The sequence below is a fragment of the Zeugodacus cucurbitae genome, chromosome 6, assembly GCF_028554725.1.
Source record: "Zeugodacus cucurbitae isolate PBARC_wt_2022May chromosome 6, idZeuCucr1.2, whole genome shotgun sequence".
Taxonomy (NCBI): domain Eukaryota; kingdom Metazoa; phylum Arthropoda; class Insecta; order Diptera; family Tephritidae; genus Zeugodacus; species Zeugodacus cucurbitae.
In genome coordinates this window covers 23,510,677-23,534,064 of record NC_071671.1, presented here as the reverse complement: position 1 = coordinate 23,534,064, position 23,388 = coordinate 23,510,677, and the positions used below count along the sequence as shown (strand labels likewise).

General features: G+C 32.2%; 4 protein-coding genes across 9 annotated transcripts in view; 3 read left to right on the top strand and 1 right to left on the bottom strand.

Moving 5' to 3' along the window:
• Window positions 1-614: 614 nt before the first annotated feature.
• LOC105210740 (rRNA N6-adenosine-methyltransferase ZCCHC4) lies at window positions 615-2,653 on the top strand. Its single transcript, XM_011181879.3, has 4 exons — window positions 615-1,054; window positions 1,111-1,352; window positions 1,418-1,621; window positions 1,689-2,653. The coding sequence occupies exons 1-4, from the start codon at window positions 785-787 to the stop codon at window positions 2,434-2,436; spliced, it is 1,464 nt and encodes a 487-aa protein (XP_011180181.1). The 5' UTR covers window positions 615-784; the 3' UTR covers window positions 2,437-2,653.
• Window positions 2,654-2,800: 147 nt separating this feature from the next.
• LOC105210739 (TP53-regulated inhibitor of apoptosis 1-like) lies at window positions 2,801-3,266 on the bottom strand. The gene is made up of 2 exons (XM_011181877.3): window positions 3,047-3,266; window positions 2,801-2,958 (listed from the first exon to the last, which is right to left on the bottom strand). Exons 1-2 carry the CDS (start codon window positions 3,191-3,193, stop codon window positions 2,842-2,844), a joined length of 264 nt encoding a protein of 87 aa, XP_011180179.1. The 5' UTR covers window positions 3,194-3,266; the 3' UTR covers window positions 2,801-2,841.
• A 387-nt stretch (window positions 3,267-3,653) lies between these two features.
• On the top strand, window positions 3,654-5,329 carry LOC105210738 (complement component 1 Q subcomponent-binding protein, mitochondrial). The gene is made up of 5 exons (XM_011181876.3): window positions 3,654-3,977; window positions 4,114-4,264; window positions 4,329-4,522; window positions 4,589-4,677; window positions 4,742-5,329. Exons 1-5 carry the CDS (start codon window positions 3,749-3,751, stop codon window positions 4,889-4,891), a joined length of 813 nt encoding a protein of 270 aa, XP_011180178.1. The 5' UTR covers window positions 3,654-3,748; the 3' UTR covers window positions 4,892-5,329.
• A 4,064-nt stretch (window positions 5,330-9,393) lies between these two features.
• Window positions 9,394-23,388, top strand: part of LOC105210743 (uncharacterized) — a 102,590-nt gene continuing 88,595 nt past the window's right edge. The window contains exons 1-2 of one of the 6 annotated variants that reach the window (XM_011181882.3): window positions 9,394-9,544; window positions 14,900-15,138. In XM_011181882.3, coding sequence (XP_011180184.1) covers window positions 15,054-15,138 — 85 coding nt within the window. In that variant the 5' untranslated portion in view covers window positions 9,394-9,544; window positions 14,900-15,053. Of the gene's footprint in view, window positions 9,633-14,720; window positions 15,139-23,388 lie in introns of all 6 variants that reach the window. The other 5 variants (XM_011181881.3, XM_011181880.3, XM_054235072.1 and 2 more) reach the window with 5 other exon arrangements.

Sequence of the window (23,388 nt, the reverse complement as noted above, 5' to 3'; positions counted from 1 at the left end):
GTTCTGAGGACTATAAATCTTGCGCAAAATTTTTTACGCTATGATTTCATAAATAAGTGTCATACACCTGTTTTGTTGCCCCTAAAAGTGTTTTGAAATATCCAAACACTTTCAGAATGCGAATTTCATTGAAAATAATCATACCAATCTTCTACTAAGTCAATTGGAGAGCTGTCTGTCCCATTATGTCGTTTTTTCAAGAACCAATATGCTTACATTATTCTAACATTCTTGAAAATCAGAAAATTGTTGCAGCAGTCTTCTTCGTACTATATTTATTCCAGCAGCGTTCCAGGGAGAATCCAATAGTAGACGCTTTCGGATAGCTTATGGTCAAATAACAAATATCACTCATGTGATATCAATTCATATCAGATTATATTATGTGTTGTGTTGTCCCTAATAATTGTTAGAGAAAAGGAAATGGCATTTCATTGTGATAAATAGTCGATGCATCAGATGCAAATATACATCAATTTAATTTAACACTTCTGGAATTTAATTTATGTAAAGCATATCAAAAGCAATCAGCGGAGCAAAAGAATTTTATATTACCTTAATGTCATCATATGATGTCAGTGTTAAGATGTGATATGAAATGTTCAGACCTCATCTAACCAACAAAAGCTTTTCACTTAAACAGCTGATTAGCTGTCAAACGCCATTAGGAAGCTAAGCAAAGCGCGTTTTTTGAGTTTAGAATTTGAAGAGACCGATGTAGAAATAACAATTGGCCGGTAGCTAGAAGAATAATAAATAATCACTAAATACATTAAATTTAATAATGGAAAACGCCAACAAATTACAAATCGTCTATCCCGATGAAGAGAACGGTGCGTCACATCCACACTGCCCACATGGACCAACACTGCTGTTCCAAACATCCAATCAATTGGCGGATAAACCAAAATCGGCATATTATGCTTGTGCAGCACATCGGGATAAACGCATGTGCAGCTTTCAGTTATTGGCGGAAGAGTTAACGCCACAAAAATTGTCTAGACGTTATGAGCTAGAGAGTCACATTAAATCGTGCAAGGAGCAGCGGGAAAAGGTGTGTTTGTAATAAATGCAGTTTATATATGTAAAACTAAAAATGTGGTTATCTAGTTATTGGCGGTACACGACGATGCCGGCCTGCATTACTGCCTACACTGCAATATACCACTACTACGTGATGAGCACAGAAAGCATACCGGTCATGAAATGGTTTGGAATTTAACAGCTGAATTGCTTTGTGATCCAACGCGTTTTCTACGCCCACTGGATGATGATAAATCGCAGGCGCAATATTTCTTCGATGACAAAGCGTTGAAGTTCTTTGCAAAATGTTTTCAGGATTTAGTAGTAAAGTGAGTATAGCTTCATTTCTACAGATGAAGTGATTTTGTCAAAATAATATATTATTTCCATGCAGTAAGGTGGTCTGCATGGGCGCTCCACGTTTGCACGCTTTTTTACGCAATAACTATGCCGAGATACAAAGCTTTTTATTGGATTTTGATCATCGCATGTTCTTTTTCTACGACGACGATAATTTTGCTTGGTACAATATGTGTAACAACCATTTTTTCGATACAAAGCAACATTTAAATTTCGAGAAGTTTTTGAAGTGTAAATCGTAAGTACGTCTGAGTATGTAATAATATAACATTTTTTATTTTAATATCTATTTATTTACTTGACAGCAAGGATAATCTGTTAATATTTACGGATCCACCGTTTGGTTGTCGCACAGAACCCATAGCGGGCACTTTAAGACAGCTGACGTGCACATTCAATAAACTGAATAAACTACCTCATCAACCTTTACCAATATTTTGGATATTTCCATACTTTTCCGAGCATTACATACAACAAGAAATGCCGCATATGCGCATGTGCGATTACAAAGTGAATTACACTAATCACAGCGCATATACAGATGTGGGCGAGAAAAGTCGCAAGCTAGGTTCACCAGTGCGTGTCTTCACGAATGTACCGCTAGAGCTTTTACATTTGCCTGTTGAGGAGGAATACAAATATTGTGCCTTGTGCCAACGTTACACAGCTTTGGAAAATCGGCATTGTGCTAGGTGTAGCAATTGTCCGTCCAAGAACGGCAGCACTTATCGGCATTGTGAGCTTTGTGGTTTGTGCGTCAAGCCCAACTACAAGCATTGTACAAATTGCAGACGCTGCACGCAGACGGAAGAGCATGAGTGTCAGATGTATCAAGCCAATCAACATTGTTGGATCTGCTTGCAGAAAGGACACACAGAATGGATGTGTGTCGAATGGCAGAAGCATCGGAAAGACGTTGTTAAAAGAAGTGACAAGATAATCACGTGTCTGTTGTGTAAAAGAAAGGGACACAACGAACGCAATTGTACGCGGCGTAGCAAGTATCTGGAGGAGTTAACGTTTATGGGCGTAACAACAGTTATATTTAAATAATTGTGTAGAGTAGTTTTTTCTTATATATAGTAAAAGAAACGTTTATTTTCTTAAATACATTAACAACGAAAAATTACTTTATTTAATACCTAAGTTAAAACTTTAATGTGTACATACAATATTAAATCGCTATTTGTTTCTATGTTTTTCTAATTTAACTGAATTGCGTGCAGCTGCAGCATAGAATAAAGAATTTTTTGTTCCTTTCTACATTATAGCTAAGTTGAACATTATTGTATATAAACATACATACGAAAGTAATTACGATACAGAATTGTCACGTTTGTAAGCCCCCTTCTTAGTAGGTAACTCAACGCAACTATCCAAACTGCTGGGTATGCCAGTGGCAGCAGAATCGTATGATTTTGAAGTAGCAGTGGTGGAAAGATCACTATTTAGTATCGGTCAACTTTTTGTATGGTCAGGTTTTTGTTGTTGTTGGTTTTGCTCCTGTTGATGTTCGCCGGTATTGATTTCAGAATCGATTTCTCGAAGTTCAATCTTTTGCTCACGCATTGCTCGCTGTAAAATTAAAAAAGTTAAGTTTTATTTAAGAAATTATTGTTTATTTTTCACTTTTACTTCGGTCTTCGCACAACAAATCACTAACCTTTACACAATCTTGATAAATTTTGAAGATCGGCGCACACAGCGAATCGTCATGCCGTCCTTTGAGGAAATGCTCAGAAAACCAAGAGTTGAAGCAGGCGTCATATTGCTTCTTTAGCTCCGTGCAATCATCGCCCAGACTATTCATGGTAGCAACAACTTAAAAAATATGTCTACACAAGTGATAAATTCACGCAATCACATAAGTTCGCGGTTATTTGCTGGACCTTGATTCACTGTAATTGCATTGAAAATACACGAGAAAACATACGTCAGCCAAAGGCCAATTGGAATAACTCAAACAGCTGATTGGTATAAATATGGGTTACCAATGCTGTCTTTTTAACTCAAATGACGAATAAAGAATACTTTAAAACGCCTATCATTTCGTAAAAGTTTAAAGAATTACATTCTGTATTTATTATAAATCGGCACATCATTGCATTTCATTATTTAAATTGAATGGCATCATTCTAATTTTTTTCAGTTCACAATATTCCCTACGCTATCGATCTCCAGAATCTTGCTAATTACCCAAAATACCTCAAAACATAAATTAAAATAATGGCAACTCTAGTTGTCGGCGAACATGCGCAAAGCAGAACCAGAGTTGACATTTACCAGCTGAAAATCGTGTGAGGTTAAATTAACATTTGCAGTTGCATTTCTCAAGTGAAAAATTCAAAATTTAAATAATTTCATAATGAGTAATTTAACAAAATCCGTACTTCGTTTTGGCAACAGCCTGATTGCTGCCAACTCAAAGAATGCAGTGAAAAATGTTTTTGGCAAACGTGATTTCACACGCACCCTCTGGCACATGTGCAAGAATCCGGAAGCTTCTGGCGCAACCACCAGTGTTCTAAATGTGCACAAACCCAGCTTAAGCTGCAGCTGCGGATGTGGCGGAGCCAAACACTTGCACACCAAAGGTAAGAACCATGTGTAGGAATAGTTGTAAGCCAATTGCCGGCTAAAATATTATGCATTACATAACCTATAAGAAACGTGATGAAATTATTGCGTACAGTTTATGAATGAAAATCTTAATATTTTTCTAAACTAAAGGTGAACGCGAACTGGTGGAATTCCTGACTGAAGAAATCTTGGCGGAACGCAAAGCACAAAAGATCAAAACCATTCCAACCACTGTGGAGGGTTTCAATGTTAAGCTGGATGGCGCCGATGTTGAGTTAACCAAGCAGAGTGATAAGGAAAAGTAAGTGCCGAAAAAGTTGTATTGAGATTCAAATATAATAAATAAAAATATTTATATTTTATAGAATTGTCGTCAGCTTCAATGTCAACCACACTGTGGATACTGAAGAAGAGCCAGAATTGGACCCCAACGCCGAAAAGGCTGAAATCGGTGAGATGCGCAGTAAACCACGTTTTGAAGTTGACATCGTTAAGGGCAGCACAACGCTTTCATTCACATGCTCCTTTTTGGAGGGCACCCCACAAGAGGGCGAATACAGTGAGTGTGAATAAATTATATAATAATAATTTTTATTATTTGAAAATTTATTGTTCTTTTTTGCAGATGACATCTTCGGTATTGATGAGATGAGCATCTACCAAGGTGAATGGAACGATAAGGTTTATGCCGTGGCCGGTGATGTGCTCGATGGCGTAAGTAGTTATGAACTAACTAGTTTATGTATGTAATATAATTAAAAATCTTTTATATTTGCAGTACCTTTATGACTTGCTGATGAATCTCTTGGAAGAGAAGGGTGTCAGCAATGATTTTGTTGAAAAACTATCAGATTTGGCTACCGCATTTGAACATACCTCATACATTGGTCTATTGGAGAGCCTCTCGAAGTTTACCGCCGGCAAATAAATGTTGCTCGCTGCCAATAAATGCTGCATAGCGTTTACTAACCAGTTTTTACATACCTAAGTGACATATATAATTTACGTTTAAAGTTTAAGAATTAATCACATGAAGTGCAAATCGAAAAGGCAAACCATATTTCATTTTCTGGAAAGTGCGTTTTCGTGTTGTTATGTAAATGTTATCGCGACCATTGTGGACCTTGTGTATGTGTGCCAAACTTTTTTATGTGGCCTAATACAGAATTTAAGTATTGTTGAATTGTTTTCGCTTTCTTTCTTAATTAATGGAGTTCACTCGAAATTTTTTTGCTTAGGAAATATAAAATGTCGTGTGCGTTTGCAGTGAGCATTGAAAATAATTTGACTACAAACCAAATGTCTTTATTTGTAATGAAAATACTTGCAGAAATAAAGGTACAATAATTCTAAGGAAAAAATTAAATTGTTGCATTGATTTTTGATCTGTGAAATGTTAGTATTATGTTGGTAAATGGAGTAAGTATGCATGGAATATATTACTGAAATTTCATTCGCTTCGCAATTGAGGTTACCAGCCTTATTCTATTCTTTAAACAAAAAAATCGGATCCACATAATTATTTAAATTATAAAATATATTAATTATATGAGTATTTACATATAAACACACACAAACAAAATATTGAACTGTTGCAATATCACACCCGGATCATAGATTCGAGTTGCTTTTTTCCGTCCACACTAATATTATTGTTCTTGTTGTATAAGCAGCACAACCTCACGATGCCACCACTCACTATGTACACAATGCAAAATAAACAAAAATTTAAATTTTATAAAGTACAACAGGAAAAAGATGCTGTTGCTTGACGCGACTCTTTTAGTGTAACGGCACTTGCTAATAACGGCTCATTGTAACGGATACCTAAGCTAAGTGCATTGTTGTTGCTACTTAAGTAACTAAATCTTTAACTTTTTATTATTATTACCAATACCTTTTGTTATTGTTAGTGCTATTTTGGCGTTAACTTCAATAGCATGTGATTGACGGGAAAAATCTCTGCTTTTCAATTTCCGGCGTTTTGTATGTGTTGATTTAAGCGATTTACGAGCGATCGTGATATGAAAGCCTACAACTATTTACACACAGCTGTACATAGCAGTCTTCACATGTTGTACATATGTATATATGTATGTACATGCATATTTATTAAATTAAAAATAAATCACAACAAAAAATCGTGCAACGTTGCAGTGAAAGGTTTGGTGACTGCATACAACATTACGCCAACTTCTTATCTGTTGGCACTCAGAATTGCTAAATCTGCAACAACCAACAATCTACAGCGTCGCACATCTTCAACGTGGTTGTTATATAAAAATGTTGAACGTTGCATTTGCTGCAGATATAGTGTAGTGGAACTCCACTCACGCCAAACATCATCTTCACCGCACGATCGATGTTATTGATGCACTCACATATATGTAAATATGTATGTATATAATGTACATTCACATATTTATAGCGCACTTATATATTTCAGTATGTATTATATGTAAATGCTCGCATCTTCAGCGTACGATTTATGTGGGAGCGCAAACGATCGACAACTTGCGATCGATGCGCCAGTTTAATAAATATGTATTGTTGTATTATGAGCGACTTATGTACGTAGCTAACGAGCGCGTAGCTTGCTGCTTTGCAATCTTCACTTTGCTGCTCCTAATTGTGATAGATGACTGTGAATGAGTGCGCGAAAATTACATTTTCGCATTCATATGTCTGTCTGTCTGTTGGGCTTTTGGTGGAAGATTAACTGAGTGCACATATATAACACACAAACACAGTGACATGCATATGATTGTTAAAGCACTATAAAACTATTATTAGTTTCGTTTTCATTTCAATTTGCTTTGTTTTCCTTCTACTACAATATATATGTGTTTGATTGTTTGTCTTGTGAAATCTTGCACAAAATGGGTTTTAGGGTTTGCTGCTAATGGCAACGAGGAGTCTGTGCTAATTTTAAGCGTATTTGTTGTTTCGCATCTGCTTATATTTATTTATTTCTGCATTGGCTGACTGGCACATCAATTTCACAGCCAAATGGATGGCACTAATGGATTTATGTGGCGCAAATGCTTCTAATGCGCTAATTATTTACCATTTATCCTGATTGATGTAATACATGTCCCAAGCGCTTCGTGGTGGATTGCCTACATTGGCCGAAGCAATAAGTATCTATAATACTTATTTGTATTGAACCATCGATAATCTGAAGCACACAATAACTATATGAATTTGTTTTAATTGTATATCTTTCTTATACCAAGTTTTAATTTTTAATCTAACTTTTTTAATACATTTATTAACAAATTCACTTATCGGCGGAAAATATGCAATTTTTCCGTAAGCGCGGAATGTCAAACAATGGCGGAAAAGGAAATAGTAATTAAAGATAACAAGAAGAAAAATGTAACATTAGAAACAGCGGATGAAAAATGAGTATGAAAAGTTTGAATATGAGTACATTGCGAAATGTCAAACGATAACGGAAAAGGATGTTGCAAACAAAGAAAACAAGAAGAAGAATTCAGCAATAGAGTAATATGAAGTAGGAGACATTTTAGCACAGTTAATAATTAACGCTTAATATTTAGTCTATTTCATTTTATATTTCTTTTCTCTTCGCCAAAATTGGACTACTTGCGACAAAAACTAGTTTGTCGTGGCTTTTTACGTATTGATTTTTTAAATTTATTAAAAGAACGCGCCGTTATCGGTCAACATTTTAGTTTATGTGCACTATTTTTATCAAAATTAGACGTGTGTGCACGGTATGAAGGTTTTAGGTGAAAATATGTAATATTGGAATATTTGTGGAAGCTTCCTCTTATGTCTGCCACCATTGAAGGACTATTATGGTATTGACGTACCTTTGTAATATTTTTTAAAACACAGATATAATGTCTGCAGTCGACTACAACTAATTTTAAGTGATTATCTTATAAGTTATTTTGCTAGTCTGCTGGAAATTTTGGGTATGCGGTGTGTGGCTAGCAACAGCAAGGAAAAGAACGTAAAGCTGAACCAAGGATCCACTGGTAGTTGTAAAGCTTGGTAGATATCAAAGCAATTTCTTTGTTCGTTTTAGAATCCACAACTTTTGGGATGAAAAATATATCAGTTTTCTATTTATAGATATGGAAAGTGTGTTGGTAGACTATGTGGATACGATATACAGTGGAACTTCCATAACTCGAACTTCTATAAGTCGAAGATCGCCATAACTCGAACTTTTTAATTGGCAATAGTGTTTAGAAATCAAATTTCATACAAATTTCCTTCCATAACTCGAACTTCTATAACTCGAAGTTCTCCATAACTCGCACTTTTGAAATGGCAATAGATGTAAAATTTCATGCAAACTTCCTTCCATAACTCGAACTTTTCGACCAGGGCGTTATACAAAATTTAAAATTTTACTATCGAGGCAGAATTTCAAAAGAGTCCCTCTATAACGTATAGAGGCGAACAAAAGCTATGATTGATAATTATGGATTGCAAAAATCAATTAACATAGGCATGAGATACAGACGTTAAGAGCCAAAGATTTCCAAACTGCAACACGCAAAATTACATAATACTTGTTTTAACGTATGTACATAAAACTTTATGCGAAGTAAATAAATAAGACATTGTGTAAATCTATATATCACAGCCTTTTCAAAAATTGCACGTTTTAATGAAAATTCTATAAGTCGAAGTCTCTCTAACTCGAAGTTTTTTGTGGATTATGGTGATTCGAGTTAGAGAAGTTCCACTGTATTAGGTATATCATTTAGAACCTCAATTATCAACACAGCGTAGGAAATGTTAATTGTGGGAAGACATTTCGATATTGTGATATTTAGAAGACCTACAGTAATTAATAAATATCTTGTTGACTATTTGTCATTGTAGTTGGCTAAAGTGCGGGGCCCCTCAAAGTTAGGACAACAATTGTGTATCGAATTTATTTTGTTCTTGTATGAAAACTTATTTTGTCTGAAATACACTCGGTGCTTACTAATTAATTTGCAAAGTGGTGCCTTATATTAAAATAATTTCAGTTTTCTATAATTTTAGATATAAACTGGGATTTTATTTGAATCATACATATAATATTAGGTTTCTTTGACTAGTTTAACTTAAAATTTAAGTCGCTCACGTTTGGACAACTGCTACGTAACGTAAGCTTCAACGTCTAATAATCACTACACTCCAACCTGTCCAACGCTCTCTCTCAAAACACTCTTTTGCTTCTTCAACACTCACAAATGCCACTTAAAGCTACACTGTTGGTGTTATTATGTTACAAATAGTGAGTCTTCTCATTTTTTCTCTCCACATTTGCGTTTAAAATCCCACATATTTTCTACCATTTCTGTTATTTGCTCATTTCAGTCTTTTGCCTTAGCTCGTTTTATGCTCTTGGCTCTTTGTCATTACCAACGCTTCTTATACAGCTAGTAATTCTTGCGCTACCACTCTGCGCCAACCAGCCAAGCCCATACCATAAGCCACATTTTATACCAACTCGACTACCTTGACGCTGGCCAGCTACGAAAGCTGAGGTTAGTTTGTCTCGAAACGCGTTTATGAACGGTTTAAGGCTGGTGCGCGGTACGAAAAAATAGTAAATGAAGAAAAAAAATTGTGCGAATAATTACAAAAACAAAACTAATAATAACAAAGTAGTGTAATACAATAACAACGATTTATATGTATGTGTGTGTGTGCATTTAAAGCTTTTGTTGCTTAAGTCTTTCGAATTGGTGCAAACATTTATTCAATTCGTTTTGTTTTATGCGTAATAATTAGTACATATGGATTTTTGACTGTTATAAACAACAAATTATCACAGTGTTATTGTTGTTGTTGTGCTGTTTGACTGCACAGTCACCAAAAATATACAAAGTTTGCATACAAATGAAAGCATGCAAGAAAATATGAAAGAAATACATACAAGTGTGCGCTTGCGTACAAGAAACCCAACAAAACGCACACAACAACAAATGAATATAATATAATATAACAAAAACAAATATGATATAAAATATATATAAGTTTGAACAAATTTTATTTAACTTTTCGCTTACTTGTCAAGCGTTGCTGTGCTTCTTAGTGTTGTTGTTGCTGTTGTTATTTGTATGTTTAAAGCTTGTTGTTGTTGTCGGCGTTCACAGTATCTTGAATTTCAGTCGCTTATTAATTTGTATGCAAGCAACAATGAAGCATTTTTGCATTTCAACATCAGCTCTGCGCGCAGGGCGGGGGTGTTCAAGTGTTCAAGTACTTGTATTTGTCGTTACCATATTTGAGATAATACCGCCGATAAGCGGGTAGTGACTGCTGTGTTTTTATAATATAAATTGACTGAAAATGTGGATAACTTGAATGTTATTATAGAAAATGTATTCAGTTTAAAGAAAATGTATTCATGTTTGATAAAATCCACAAAATTTTTAATATACAGTGGTAACGACTTCAGAAAATGTATGTAAATAAATAACATTATAAGCAACTGTTGGATTTTGTTGTTTTCCGTTCAAATTCTGAAAGAAAGACATTACAAAAATAATTGTTTAAGCATATGAGTATCATATGGATTTAAATAAAACAGTAATTTTAATTGATAATCAAATTTTTTAATTAAATTGCAGTAAATATACAAAATTTTGATTTCAAAATAAGCTATATATAAGTTTATATATAAATATTTTCTATTTGAAATAAATATTCATAATCATTATTTACAAATTTTTATTTTTTTATTTTATTATTTAATACTTAAATTCATATCAAATAGGAAACAAATGTTTGTAATAATAATTTTTTTCCTGGCATTTTTTTTGCATATTTAACTCCTTTATAATGTTTTTTTTTTCTATATTTGTAATATTTTTTTATAAAGCTATTCCCTCCCACTCTCTTACATTTCACTTACTCTCCATTTTCAAAAATCGTATTAGCGCAAATAACAAAAACACATTCAATGCAATTGCAACGGTAAAAAGTGTGCAAGCGCCTAATGAATGCAACAATAACAGCACTTTCAATAAAAAATCGTAAGACTTGACCCATTGAAAAAGCATAAAAGTGAAAAACATATAATAGATCAAAAAAGTCAAAATAAAGCAAATGAAGAAATGGTGGAAAATTTAACAATAACGTTATAATACTAATAGTGATTCATTATAATTACGAATACCTCAGAAATATGATTCAATGGGAATGTTGAATGTTGAAAAATTTCCAAGCAAGAGTTCCGTTTACTCGCTACAACGACATTTACGCAGAAATCAAAACGAAGCGGTTGAATTAAATAAAAAGCAGTAAATATAAAGTAGACATAAATTTAAATAATAAAGTCACCAAACTAGTCTATAGGCGCTGCACACGCCTACCGAGCGATTGCTTTGCTTCGGCTGTTTTTTCCTGTATGCAATTTCGTTTCGCAAGTCTTTTGTTTTGCCACACAGCTGCTGTAACTGAGTTAAGTAATGCTGGTAGGGAGAGTGTTGATAGTTTTCAATTGATACTCTACTTACTGATATTGGATACAGTTATATATATAGGCATACAGGTTTATTACGGTATTAATTTATTGAGTTTTTTACAAATTGTTATATCAGAAAGTGTGAAATGAAGTGTTATTAGAAAATACCTTTATTAACTTGATAGCTAGTATTTTTTATACATTTTTATTTACTTTCATATCAGCGTAGCAATAAGAAGCAAGTAGGCTGGGAAGCAAAATCGAAAATCTACTATTTTATGAGTTATTAAATAGTGTGTTCATTAAAAAAGCATCAATAGCTAATAAAATGAAATGATCATAGCACTTACAACTTAACTTAATAATACCTAGTTTCATTGTTCGCAACTTTTTTCATTTAATTTAAAGATGTTTTAATGATTTTGAGCTAATTTTTATTTTCTTGAATTAATTTACATTCACTTGTAGTTATTAAGTATTGTATATAAATGTTTAATTATTAAAAATAGTTAACATAATAATAATAATAATAATAATAATAATAATAATAAGTTTAAATGATTACAAAACAAAAAAAAATTTAAGCTTTTCTAACATTTAGCAGAGCCAAAAACAGCCTAAAATTTATATTAATTTTTTTAATACTAATTTAATTCATAATTTATTTTATTTTCCTTTTTATTATATTTATTTACTATTTATTTATTTAATTTAATATAATTTAATTTAATTTAATTTATTATATTCCTTCAACTTACTTCAAATCCGCTTCAAAAATACCGAAGCTCACACAAATCCACTTCTAACACTTTTGATACGCTATGAACAGTCATAATATACTAGTTGTTTTTTATAAATACCGCTACAAAAACAACAACAACAACTATCAATTAGCAATTGCATAACTAAAATTCAAGCGCTAAAGCGCAAAGCTAAGCAACGCGAACAAGCCCAATTCGGCGTTGCTACCAAATCGTCATTGACTGAATTCATTAATGATGCTTGAACGAACGGCGATAAAAATGAATGTTCGAAAATGCAAGTTGAAGCAAATTAGAGATAAGTAGTTGTTGTTGTAAGCAAATATTAACAGTTTCAGTGAGCAAGTGTTTGAAAAGCGAGCACTTTTATTTTCAAATTGATTATGGTTTTTTAAGTTTACCTTGATTTTTGGTGCTGCATTTGGAATTATTGTTTACTTTTAAATGTAAGCTTTAAAAAGTGAGGTTAGTATTGGTTGCCCTGTTTTTGTTTTTTTGCCTCTCTTTTAATTTAGTTTTTCAACAAATTAGAACAAATGGACAATATTAGCTTTCATTTCGATGCATTAGTGCATAGTTTAACTAGCTTTTTAACAATTTTACTTTGATCTTTTACTCATATAGTTGCCACTTAACCAAAAACGTAAAACTGTATAGAAAATATTTAACATAAATATATACCATGCGAGTTTAGAAAGCTATTGTGAAAAAGCGTTGCCACCTAACGGAAAAAGTAAAACTGAAGAAAAGTACCAAATAGTGAACGCCTCATTAACTAACTGGAAAATCTTAATTTTAGTTATATTTTGGAATAAAGTTGCCACATAACGAGCCATTTTTTTTAATATTAAAAACAATTACTGTATTAAAATATTTTTATAAATTAAAAAAATGTTGAAATAGGCTGTCAGTTACAGAGATTTAAAAATTTTAGTAATAGGGTTGCCATTTACAAAAAAAATATTTAAAAAATATGTATTTGTTAAATTTTTCTTAAGTTTTTATAGCTTAAGTACTTACAACAACAACCATGACGCAAGGAAGTGACACATTGTCTAGCAACAACAACAACAACTAAGATAGTAACCGCTAAAACTTATAAATCAGTTACAATTGACAGTTATAACAACAACAACAACAAAAATAGCAGGAACTGCATTTCTTACGCGCATGCGCAATCACAAATAACGGGTGATTTTTTTGAGGTTAGGATTTTCATGCATTAGTATTTGACAGATCACGTGGGATTTCAGACATGGTGTCAAAGAGAAAGATGCTCAGTATGCTTTGACATTTCATCATGAATAGACTTACTAACGAGCAACGCTTGCAAATCATTGAATTTTATTACCAAAATCAGTGTTCGGTTCGAAATGTGAAATCCGCTTTTTTATCGACAAATTTTGTTCAGCGATGAGGCTCATTTCTGGTTGAATGGCTACGTAAATAAGCAAAATTGCCGCATTTGGGGTGAAGAGCAACCAGAAGCCGTTCAAGAACTGCCCATGCATCCCGAAAAATGCACTGTTTGGTGTGGTTTGTACGCTGGTGGAATCATTGGACCGTATTTTTTCAAAGATGCTGTTGGACGCAACGTTACGGTGAATGGCGATCGCTATCGTTCGATGCTAACAAACTTTTTGTTGCCAAAAATGGAAGAACTGAACTTGGTTGACATGTGGTTTCAACAAGATGGCGCTACATGCCACACAGCTCGCGATTCTATGGCCATTTTGAGGGAAAACTTCGGAGAACAATTCATCTCAAGAAATGGACCCGTAAGTTGGCCACCAAGATCATGCGATTTAACGCCTTTAGACTATTTTTTGTGGGGCTACGTCAAGTCTAAAGTCTACAGAAATAAGCCAGCAACTATTCCAGCTTTGGAAGACAACATTTCCGAAGAAATTCGGGCTATTCCGGCCGAAATGCTCGAAAAAGTTGCCCAAAATTGGACTTTCCGAATGGACCACCTAAGACGCAGCCGCGGTCAACATTTAAATGAAATTATCTTCAAAAAGTAAATGTCATGAACCAATCTAACGTTTCAAATAAAGAACCGATGAGATTTTGCAAATTTTATGCGTTTTTTTTTTAAAAAAGTTATCAAGCTCTTAAAAAATCACCAGACATACATACATGCATACATAGCAATTGGTGTGTATGACTTGCCTGCGCATAACCTTGAGCACCATGATACAAGATTACATACTTATGTATACATATTTATATGTATGTAGCTGGCTATGTTCATAATCTGCGTGTCACTTACAGATACAAGTCGCTTGCGACAGCAGCCACCAACGTTGTTGTTGTTGGTTTAATATTGAAAAAAATTACATTTTATATTTCACATTTTTGTTTTTGTTTTCGCTTAAACTCGCGCTGCCGACGTGTTTATATTTAACTGCGCAGATATTCTTTGTTCAATATTAATAATAATAATTGTTTGTTCGCCAAAATAACGGTAAAATTCATTTTCGTATTTACATGTCGAACGGGTTTTCGAAAATGTGAATAATTAATAAAAACGCGCTGCGTTAATAACAAAGGAATAATTACGAAAATAAATTAAGAAAAAATTAAAAAAAAAGTTTAATATAATTCATACAATAAAAAAATAAAAAGCAATCAATGTTTTCACGCCGCATACAAGTGCACTGCACGAAATAAATAAATGAGTTTTTGTGTAACAAAGAATTAATTAACACAATATTTCGCTTAACAAAAGGTTTACAAATTTAACAACAACAACTGAAGTTGTTTTAAGAAACTGTTTGAACTGCGGGTGAGAAAATAAAAAATAAAAGTAAATAATAATAACAAAACAATAACAACAACTATAAAATAACTGCACATACTAAGTTACTAAGCGTGGTTCCAGCATGGGAATACCACCACATCGCGGCCACGGCGGGCTGCTGCTAATGTTCTTCGCTACGTCGCTGCTTGCTGTCGTACACACACAAGGTAAGTGCTTCTTGGCTGATTGCATGAGTGTTACTTCACACTGTTCATTTGTAATAAATATTTTTTACTCATAGTTCTCAAACTCTTTAATTTGACTCAAGCGTCATCCAGTCATACCAGCCATTTGGTGCTTGAAATTCTTGTGAAATCATCGCTTTTAGCGGGAATTTTTTACGCTTACTGTCCAATCATTGTGTGTGGCACTCGCTGCAGATTTTGTACTCCCCATATTATTGTGATTTTTTTTGTGTGCGAAATATTTTGGGTTTTATGCAAAATTTACGGCTGTGAAAAATTGCAGTGGAGCAATTACAAGCAGGAAATTTTTAAGTTCAAAGAGAAATATACACACGTTTCAGGTTACCTTCTTTTGCTGTGGTGACTGTTTTTGGTAATTGTGAGTTAAGCGATATTAATAGCTGTGTTGTTTTCAGTTCTTTTTTTAATTTATGGAACATGAAATAGCTTTCTGGAGCAAAAAATTAAGCTAAAATTTTTTAAGGTAAAATGTTGTAAAAATATCATAAAAATTGATATCGTAGAATTGAATTCGACAGATTTTATGTCATTTCAGTAAAAAAAAACTTCATAAACAGATTTATTTTACTTAATTGAACTCACTCTCAGCTCCTTACCTCCACAGGATGGTACATGAGTTCAAAATCCGATCGAAATAATGAGCAATTTTCTACAATAAATTATTTCTTTATGAACGGTTGTTTTTACATAAATATTTTTCAGTTTATGTCATTTCGACGTGAAATTGTTTAATTGTTAACATACGGAAGCGGAAGTGTGTATGTATGTTTGAACTTGTGGAACACTTTCTTTAAATTGTAATAAAGTAGAGCTCAAAAATAGGATGATAATCCCTCTCAACCAATTCGGAAACATCTAAGAATCTCACTTCCTCCCATCCACATTTAATGTTTGGAAGAGGTCCAGAAATCCGTTGTAGCCTAAATCTCAGAAGCTTTTAATGAATGTCTATCCTTGTTAAAGAATCAGATCATTTGTTCTCTTGTCGGCCAGCCACTTCGTTTGACTCGATTATGAAAGATTCGATTCACTCTATATCTTGTTAGGTTTAATATTATTTAAAGACGGTATAGGCAAATCCCTTTCTTTGAACAAGTCCTAGAAGAGCAAATCATGAAATAATTCCCAATGAATCAGTCTTTGTGGTTGACATTTCGATTGAACGAATTCTTTTCCGAATCTTGTGTTGATAGACTTGACCAGGTGTTTCTCAATATCGTGACTAATGATAGTTAATAGTACACAAAAATGGCCATAACGGTAATTTTTTTATTTTATTTTATTAAAGCTTACATAATAAACAAATTATTAAATAAACTAAAGTACGCAGCGCTAGCATCATAGGCTTTCGGCTGCATAACGGTAATATTATTTTGGTTGCTATGATAAGTATTTTAATTTCAGTGAAGACTCTAAAGCTCGTAGTTCAATTTATAACGGTAAATCTCTTAAATTTCTTTACTTCCGTAGATTTCTTTTATGGTAAAGAATAAAATGTGTGTCACCCCTAGATCTGTGGTCAAACAATCTCTGATTTTTTGGTCTATAGTTTAGTCTTGGAACCACTGTTTCGCATATTTCCTCTCTGTTATAGCCTAGATCTTTGAAATATTCGTAATTTTTGAGCCGTTTGTAGATACTATTCTGATAATTTGAACAGAGATCGTACCCGCAACTGAAATGTCTGGCTAAAATGTGTTTTGAGAACAAAAAATTGGTTTTATAGAATATGAATATGGTATTGGAATATGCTCAAACGTCCATAGACTTTCATAGTCTTACCACTAGGTTCTCATTTATGAAACATTTATGAAACATTTATGACGACTTTTACCGTGCCTTCCATAACCTCAAAGTTCCATTGATTGAAATTATAAAAGAATTATTTAAAAAATATTCTCAGAATAAATGCAAAAATATTTAAGCAAACCATTCGCATGATTCATAGATTCAATGAATTAATTTGCATTTACTCATCGCAAATTTTATCGGATTAACCGCTTTAATATATGTAAAACCCTAAAATGCCAAATTTGACCTCTAAGAAGTATGTAAAAGTTAGCCACACCAATAATGAATTCACCAAAATTTACTCAAATTAGCTGAGAAACGCTAACGGTAAAAAACAAGCAAAATAATCAATTGCCAATTTTCTGCAGCAGAAACGCGATTTATCCGTGAAAATATAAACCGAAAATGAAATAAAATCGCAAACAAAAAGGCAATAAAAAGCAGAGCATTAATTAGTATTTGTTGTATTTTTAATTTTATAAACAAATATGTTTGCTTTTTCGACTGTTTTTTTATCACTTCCGCTGCTTCCCACAGCACCAAACTAGATTCACTATGTGCATATGTTTATTCATTTGTTTTTTTGCGACGCTTCGCGGTGACCTTTGTGCACGCGCTGACGGCCGGAAATACTGTTTATTGTACCACCAAGCGTACGCATAGCGGTGTATATATAATATATAAAACATATGGATGTACATATGTACGTGTACAATTAGCGCTTGTAGTTCTTCCATTCTTGAATTCGCATTTTATATTACAAAATTTTGCAGAAAAACGGCGCGTGCATTTAACTGTAAAACATTTTATATAACAACAATAATAAAAACAAATTTTGCGTTTCGTGTGAAAATTCCATTAACGAGTGAAAAATGAAAAAGTGAATTGAAATATTTTTATATTTTCATAAACTGGCACACTTATATCTTTACGCGTACGTGTTGCTGGGACCACGCTTTTGTCATTGTTTCTGGCTTCCGTATGTTATACGGCAGTAAAATTGCGAAATAACGGAAACTTATTTCGAATTTCCGATACAACTCGCGAAGTTATTCAATACCGGTAGTCTAACCCAGCTGAACTCTGAACTAACTGCCAATATGGGGTTTAAGCAGAAAATTTCAACACTACCACAAATAAAATGGTCTCCAGTGAATATTGGAGAAATTTCAATATGTTAACTGATAGAATTACATACAGTAGAATACCGATTATCCGGAACAAATAAAACCAGGAATATTCCGGATAATAGAATATCCGGATAATCGATTTCAAAGCAAAGTAAAAAATATTTGAATTTTAATTAATTATTAAACCATTTAAACCATTACATATTTAAATGCATCGTTTAGATAATATGATATACATATAAAATAAGAGCTATAACGATCACGTTTACTGTCCAATCATTGTGTGTGGCACTCGCTGCAGATTTTGTTCTCCCCGACTTTTGTGATTTTTTGTGTGCGTAATATTTTAGGTTTTATGCAAAATTTACGGCTGTGAAAAATTGCAGTGGAGCAATAACAAGCAGGAAATGTTTAAGTTCTAAGAGAAATGTACACACGTTTCAGGTTACCTTCTTTTGCTGTGGTGACTGTTTTTGGTATTTGTGAGTTAAGCGATATTAAGAACTTTGTTGTTTTCAGTTCTTTTTTTAATTTATGGAACAAGAAATGGCTTTCTGCAGCAAAAAATTAAGCCACACTTTTTTTAAGGTAAAATGTTGTAAAAATATCATAAAAATTGATATCGTAGAATTGAATTCGGTTGGTTTTATTTATTGTTTGTAAAAAAAGGTCATAAAAAGCTTTCTTTAACTTAATTTAACTCACTCTCAGCTCCTTACCTCCACAGGGTGGTACATGAGTTCAAAATTCGAACGAAATAATGAGCAATTTTCTATAATAAATTATTTCTTCAATAACGGTTGTTTTTACATAAATATTTTTAGATCAGTTTTATGTCGTTTCGACGTGAAATTGATTGATTGTTAACATACGGAAGCGGAAGCGGATATACATATAAAACAAGAGATATAACGATCATGAACTACACAAAACCCACGTAATTTTCAATTTTTATTGAAAATACTTTCTGATTGATCTTTGACGTAATGAGTCCCATCTTTTCATCGTGGCCAAGTCCCTGATGTTATTTAATTATAACAACTGTATGGGATCCGATTCGTCCTGTCTTTAAAACCGCTTAAAATCAACATCTTGATCATTAAAAGCTTCTGAAGCCGTCAAAACATTTTTAATTAACAAATAGAGCCGAGACGAATTCATTCGGATAATGGGAAAATCGATGTTCGGATAATCGGGATTCTACAGTACTGTAAAAAATCAACTCACAATAGTGCTTACTTTCTTTGATTGTGCATAAATATACACCCCTCTGGTATTAGTCTACTTCGAGATTCGAGAATTTCGAGATAAATACGAGGATATCGATATTCGTAAAGTTTCTTTCATAAGTTTCAACACCGACGTTTTAAATAAATATAATAATAAATATTTCTGAATCAGGAAGGTGTTCGCCTATCAATCTCTCTATCACCTTAAAATATACACATATTTTTCGAATTTTATGTCAATCAGTGTTCAAATAAATAAATGATCGTAACCGGAACGGACGTCGACCTTTAATCGACTAAGAATCAAACAATCTTCAAATTTGTTTGGAACAACAACAATAACTCGCTGAATAAATTTTTGAACTGGTCAATGATCATCCTTACAGCATGGACACCTCTTATATTAATTTTGACAGTTGTCCCTCTAAGAAATTGTATATTTCTAAACATATCACCCAATGTAATTTTATACTTTAATATACTACTTTATACCAATGATGGTACAAAATTTGCATTCTCTTTCGATTTCGCCTTAATTTATTGATTGCCATTAAATATGGTCTTGATTTTGATAATACTTATGTTTATTTCGAAATATCTTATTATTGTTTAAAATACCATAAATTTCTTTCTTTTACTTTTAAAACCGCATTGAAATATAAAATAGCTCTAAAGTGAATATCAATTGCTTTAGTTTCTGAAAAATTTTAATGTATCGAAGCTGAGAGATGTTTAAGTTCAAATAAAAGAAAATATTAAAAGAACATTAAGAATAAATAAAAATAGATTCATACACGAATTTCCAATCAAGCAAATCATCTATAAAATCCATCCCCAATTAGTTATGATAATTTCATTTTAATCACAACAAGCTTCTAATTCAAGGACATCAGCGACAACACACAGTTATTAAAGCTAATCTCAATAGCCACGAAACTAGCAATCACATAGAACAACATATTAATGCAAAATAAACAGTTTATTTTTGCACGCCACTGGCGATAAACGCAGCGTATAATTTAAAACTTTTAATTTCCAATAATTTCGCAATAAACGCAAAAGTCAAAAGTTTTATGTACAGCCAATTTGCAAATATGTTTGTTGGTGTTGCTTGTGTACACACATAGCTCGTATGAGAAAATAATAAAAATAAACAAAAAATAAAATCAAATAAAAATCAAAAATAAAATAAAATAAAAAATTATTGCAAATAATTAAAAAAATAACAAATTACAACAACAGAACAAATAATTTACTAAGCGAAAAGCTTGTCTTTAAATAAAATGTAGCATAGATTTTGCAGCCAGTCTATTTGCTCAGCCATAAAATACACTTATGAGAGTATATATATGCAAATAGATATTTATTTATCTCTAGCATAGAGCATTAAAACAAATAGCGAGTAGCTTAGCTAAATATTTGTTCGTATCACACAACACGCTGAGGTGTTTAAAAAGCGAGCGAGTTGCAAAAGCAGAAATTCGCAGCAACCAAATGGTAAAGCGAACACACATTTAACAACAACAATACATATATAAATATATTTAAATATATATATTTTCCGACTGGCTTCAAAAGCAAATATGCAAATGTCAAAGTAGCTACACATTCGTTGGATACATAAAAGCTACTGAAGTTGAACGAAAATATTGACAAATAGTGACAATATTCGCATATAATGTTGCAGATAATGCTTAAAAAGAGCAACTGAACTTGTGGAACACTAACATGTATTCACTTAAATTTTAGTATTGATCAACAGAGTTGCATTTCATTTATAGATCGTGCATTGAAAATCTATATAGATTTAAATTTCCTAGAAAATGTATACTTATATAATTTCCCAACAAATAATTTGAGTTGAATGTATACAAAGAATTTCAAGCCTTCTTCGACTATATACTTCTCAAGTGTGTTAAGTAAGTGCCTATAAAATATATGGTACTCAACAGCATTCAAATCAACCCGTTTCCAAAGTTAATACCGATTTTTATAACAACTGAACTTATGGAACACTGGTAATACCATCATTTTGATATTAGCATAGAGACCAAGGCTGCAGTTTTTTGTTAGTTCATACATTGGAAACCTATATAAAGTCGAGATGTCGCTGAAATATCTACCTCATTAATTTTCAACAATGTAATTTCGGCAACTGAACTTATGGAACACTAGCTTGTATCCACTTATATATTAGTATTGATCATCAGAGTTACATTTGAATGTTAGTTCATGCATTGGAAGTCTAAATTAATTTCCAACAAAGAAATCCAAGTCAAATTTACACAAAAAACTTCAAGCCTTCCTCTTCAACTAACTTCTTCTCAACAATATGAAGCAAGTCCCTACAACATACAAGCCACTCAAAAGTATTTATATTCCTCGTTTCAAAACCTAAAACCTATTCTTATTTAAAAATAATTCAATTAATCACTTTCTTCAATTAACAAAAGACTTAAGCAGCGAACTCGTTCTGGCATGCTTTGGAGTGCTTACAACAACGAAAGACCGCATAGTTAGTAATGTGACAACTGGTTTTTTAGCCGCAAAATATTTACAGAATACCAATGCAAAAAGAATTAATTAAATATTTTGCTAAGAAATTTGTTAAGAAAGCAAGTTCAGTGAACTTTCAAGGTTAAAGTAATGAGAAAGTTAGTAGAAGAGAGAGAAGCAATAAAGTGTAACTATGGGATGGATGCTTGCTAAAGTTAAGTGGGGATTAGAAAGAAGTGAAAAATTTTATAAACAGACATGTATATTAATTTTTTTAACAATATTTTTTTTTTACAAAATTTAAAATTTTTTTATAGACATGTATATACATTTTTTAACTAATTTTTTTTTTCAAAATTTAATTTTTATTTTTTCAAAAACAAAAAAATTATAATTTTATTTCTTCAAAAACAAAACATTTCTAATAATAAAAAAAAAAATTTTTTTTATATAGAAATGTATTTTGTATATATTAATTTTTTCACAATTTTTTTTTTCAAAATTTAATATTTTCTAAATTTATTTTTTTTAATTTTTTTTTCTAAAATTAAAAAAATAATAATAATAATAAAATATTTTATTATTTAACAATTTCTTTATTTTTGAATTTTTTTTTTAATTTTTTTCTAAAATAATTTGTTTTTTTTCTAAAATTAAAAAAATAATAACAATAAAAAAATATTTTTTTTTAACAATTTCTTTATTTTTGAATTTTTTTTCAAATTTTTTTTTTCAATTAAAAAAATAATGAAATTAAAATGTATTGTTTTATGTATATATACATACTAGCTGATCCCACAGACGTTGCCCTTTGTGAAATTATTTGTTTTGAAAAGGAAAGAAAGTTGAATTTAGATTGTATTGAAAACCATTTATTTTCGATTTTTCTACATTTTATTTTTTCAATGTAACGCAACTTGATAAACAACATTTTTTGTTTTCTGTTCCGGAGCGTAAATGTACATAGAAGATGGTTTTTCAACCCGTGAACACTCCACATATAGCTGACCATATGAAAAACATGGCATTTCCAGATTTATGCCACACATTTCCAGCAACTGTCTGTGTGACCTGTTGATTGACATCGCAAATGCAAGTTTCAGTGGAAACTAATTCGTTTGAACTGAAATGGCAAATCGTTGGAACTCAGAGGAATTGGTGGAATCAAGCATTTTGCCCCTTGTAAGTCCATTTCAAAATTCTTGCAACTATCACATTATTCGATAGCTGCGTCACAATCAGGGTTCAATTACACAGTTTCGACATAATTACAGAATAATGACGAATCCATCTTTAAGATGTAAATGATGCGGCGGCATGTCAAGCAAATCCAAAAAATTTAGAAATTCAACACACAAATCTCCCTGAATTTGATTAAGTCATCAACATCGGTATTTTTGACGGTATTTTGCGCGTGCACTCAACCAATCGTAGTTACTTATAATTTTGGCCAATGTATTCAGATATACATTCGTCTTTCGTTGAAGAGAATTGACAAATGCCAGGTGGAATTGATATCAAACCATTGAAAAAATCAACCGGAATTTGTCCATTTACAATTTTTA

What these genes read in the sequence shown, in the direction of transcription:
- LOC105210740 (XM_011181879.3), top strand. Translation starts at nt 785, where the DNA reads ATGGAAAACGCCAACAAATTACAAATCGTCTATCCCGATGAAGAGAAC. An exon ending in TTTCAGGATTTAGTAGTAAA is followed by an intron (nt 1,353 to 1,417) that starts GTGAGTATAGCT and finishes ATTTCCATGCAG; the next exon opens with TAAGGTGGTCTGCATGGGCG. An exon ending in AAGTTTTTGAAGTGTAAATC is followed by an intron (nt 1,622 to 1,688) that starts GTAAGTACGTCT and finishes TTTACTTGACAG; the next exon opens with CAAGGATAATCTGTTAATAT.
- LOC105210739 (XM_011181877.3), bottom strand. Translation starts at nt 3,193, where the DNA reads ATGAATAGTCTGGGCGATGATTGCACGGAGCTAAAGAAGCAATATGAC. An exon ending in TTTATCAAGATTGTGTAAAG is followed by an intron (nt 2,959 to 3,046) that starts GTTAGTGATTTG and finishes TTAATTTTACAG; the next exon opens with CGAGCAATGCGTGAGCAAAA.
- LOC105210738 (XM_011181876.3), top strand. Translation starts at nt 3,749, where the DNA reads ATGAGTAATTTAACAAAATCCGTACTTCGTTTTGGCAACAGCCTGATT. An exon ending in CAAACACTTGCACACCAAAG is followed by an intron (nt 3,978 to 4,113) that starts GTAAGAACCATG and finishes TCTAAACTAAAG; the next exon opens with GTGAACGCGAACTGGTGGAA. An exon ending in CCGGTGATGTGCTCGATGGC is followed by an intron (nt 4,678 to 4,741) that starts GTAAGTAGTTAT and finishes TTATATTTGCAG; the next exon opens with TACCTTTATGACTTGCTGAT.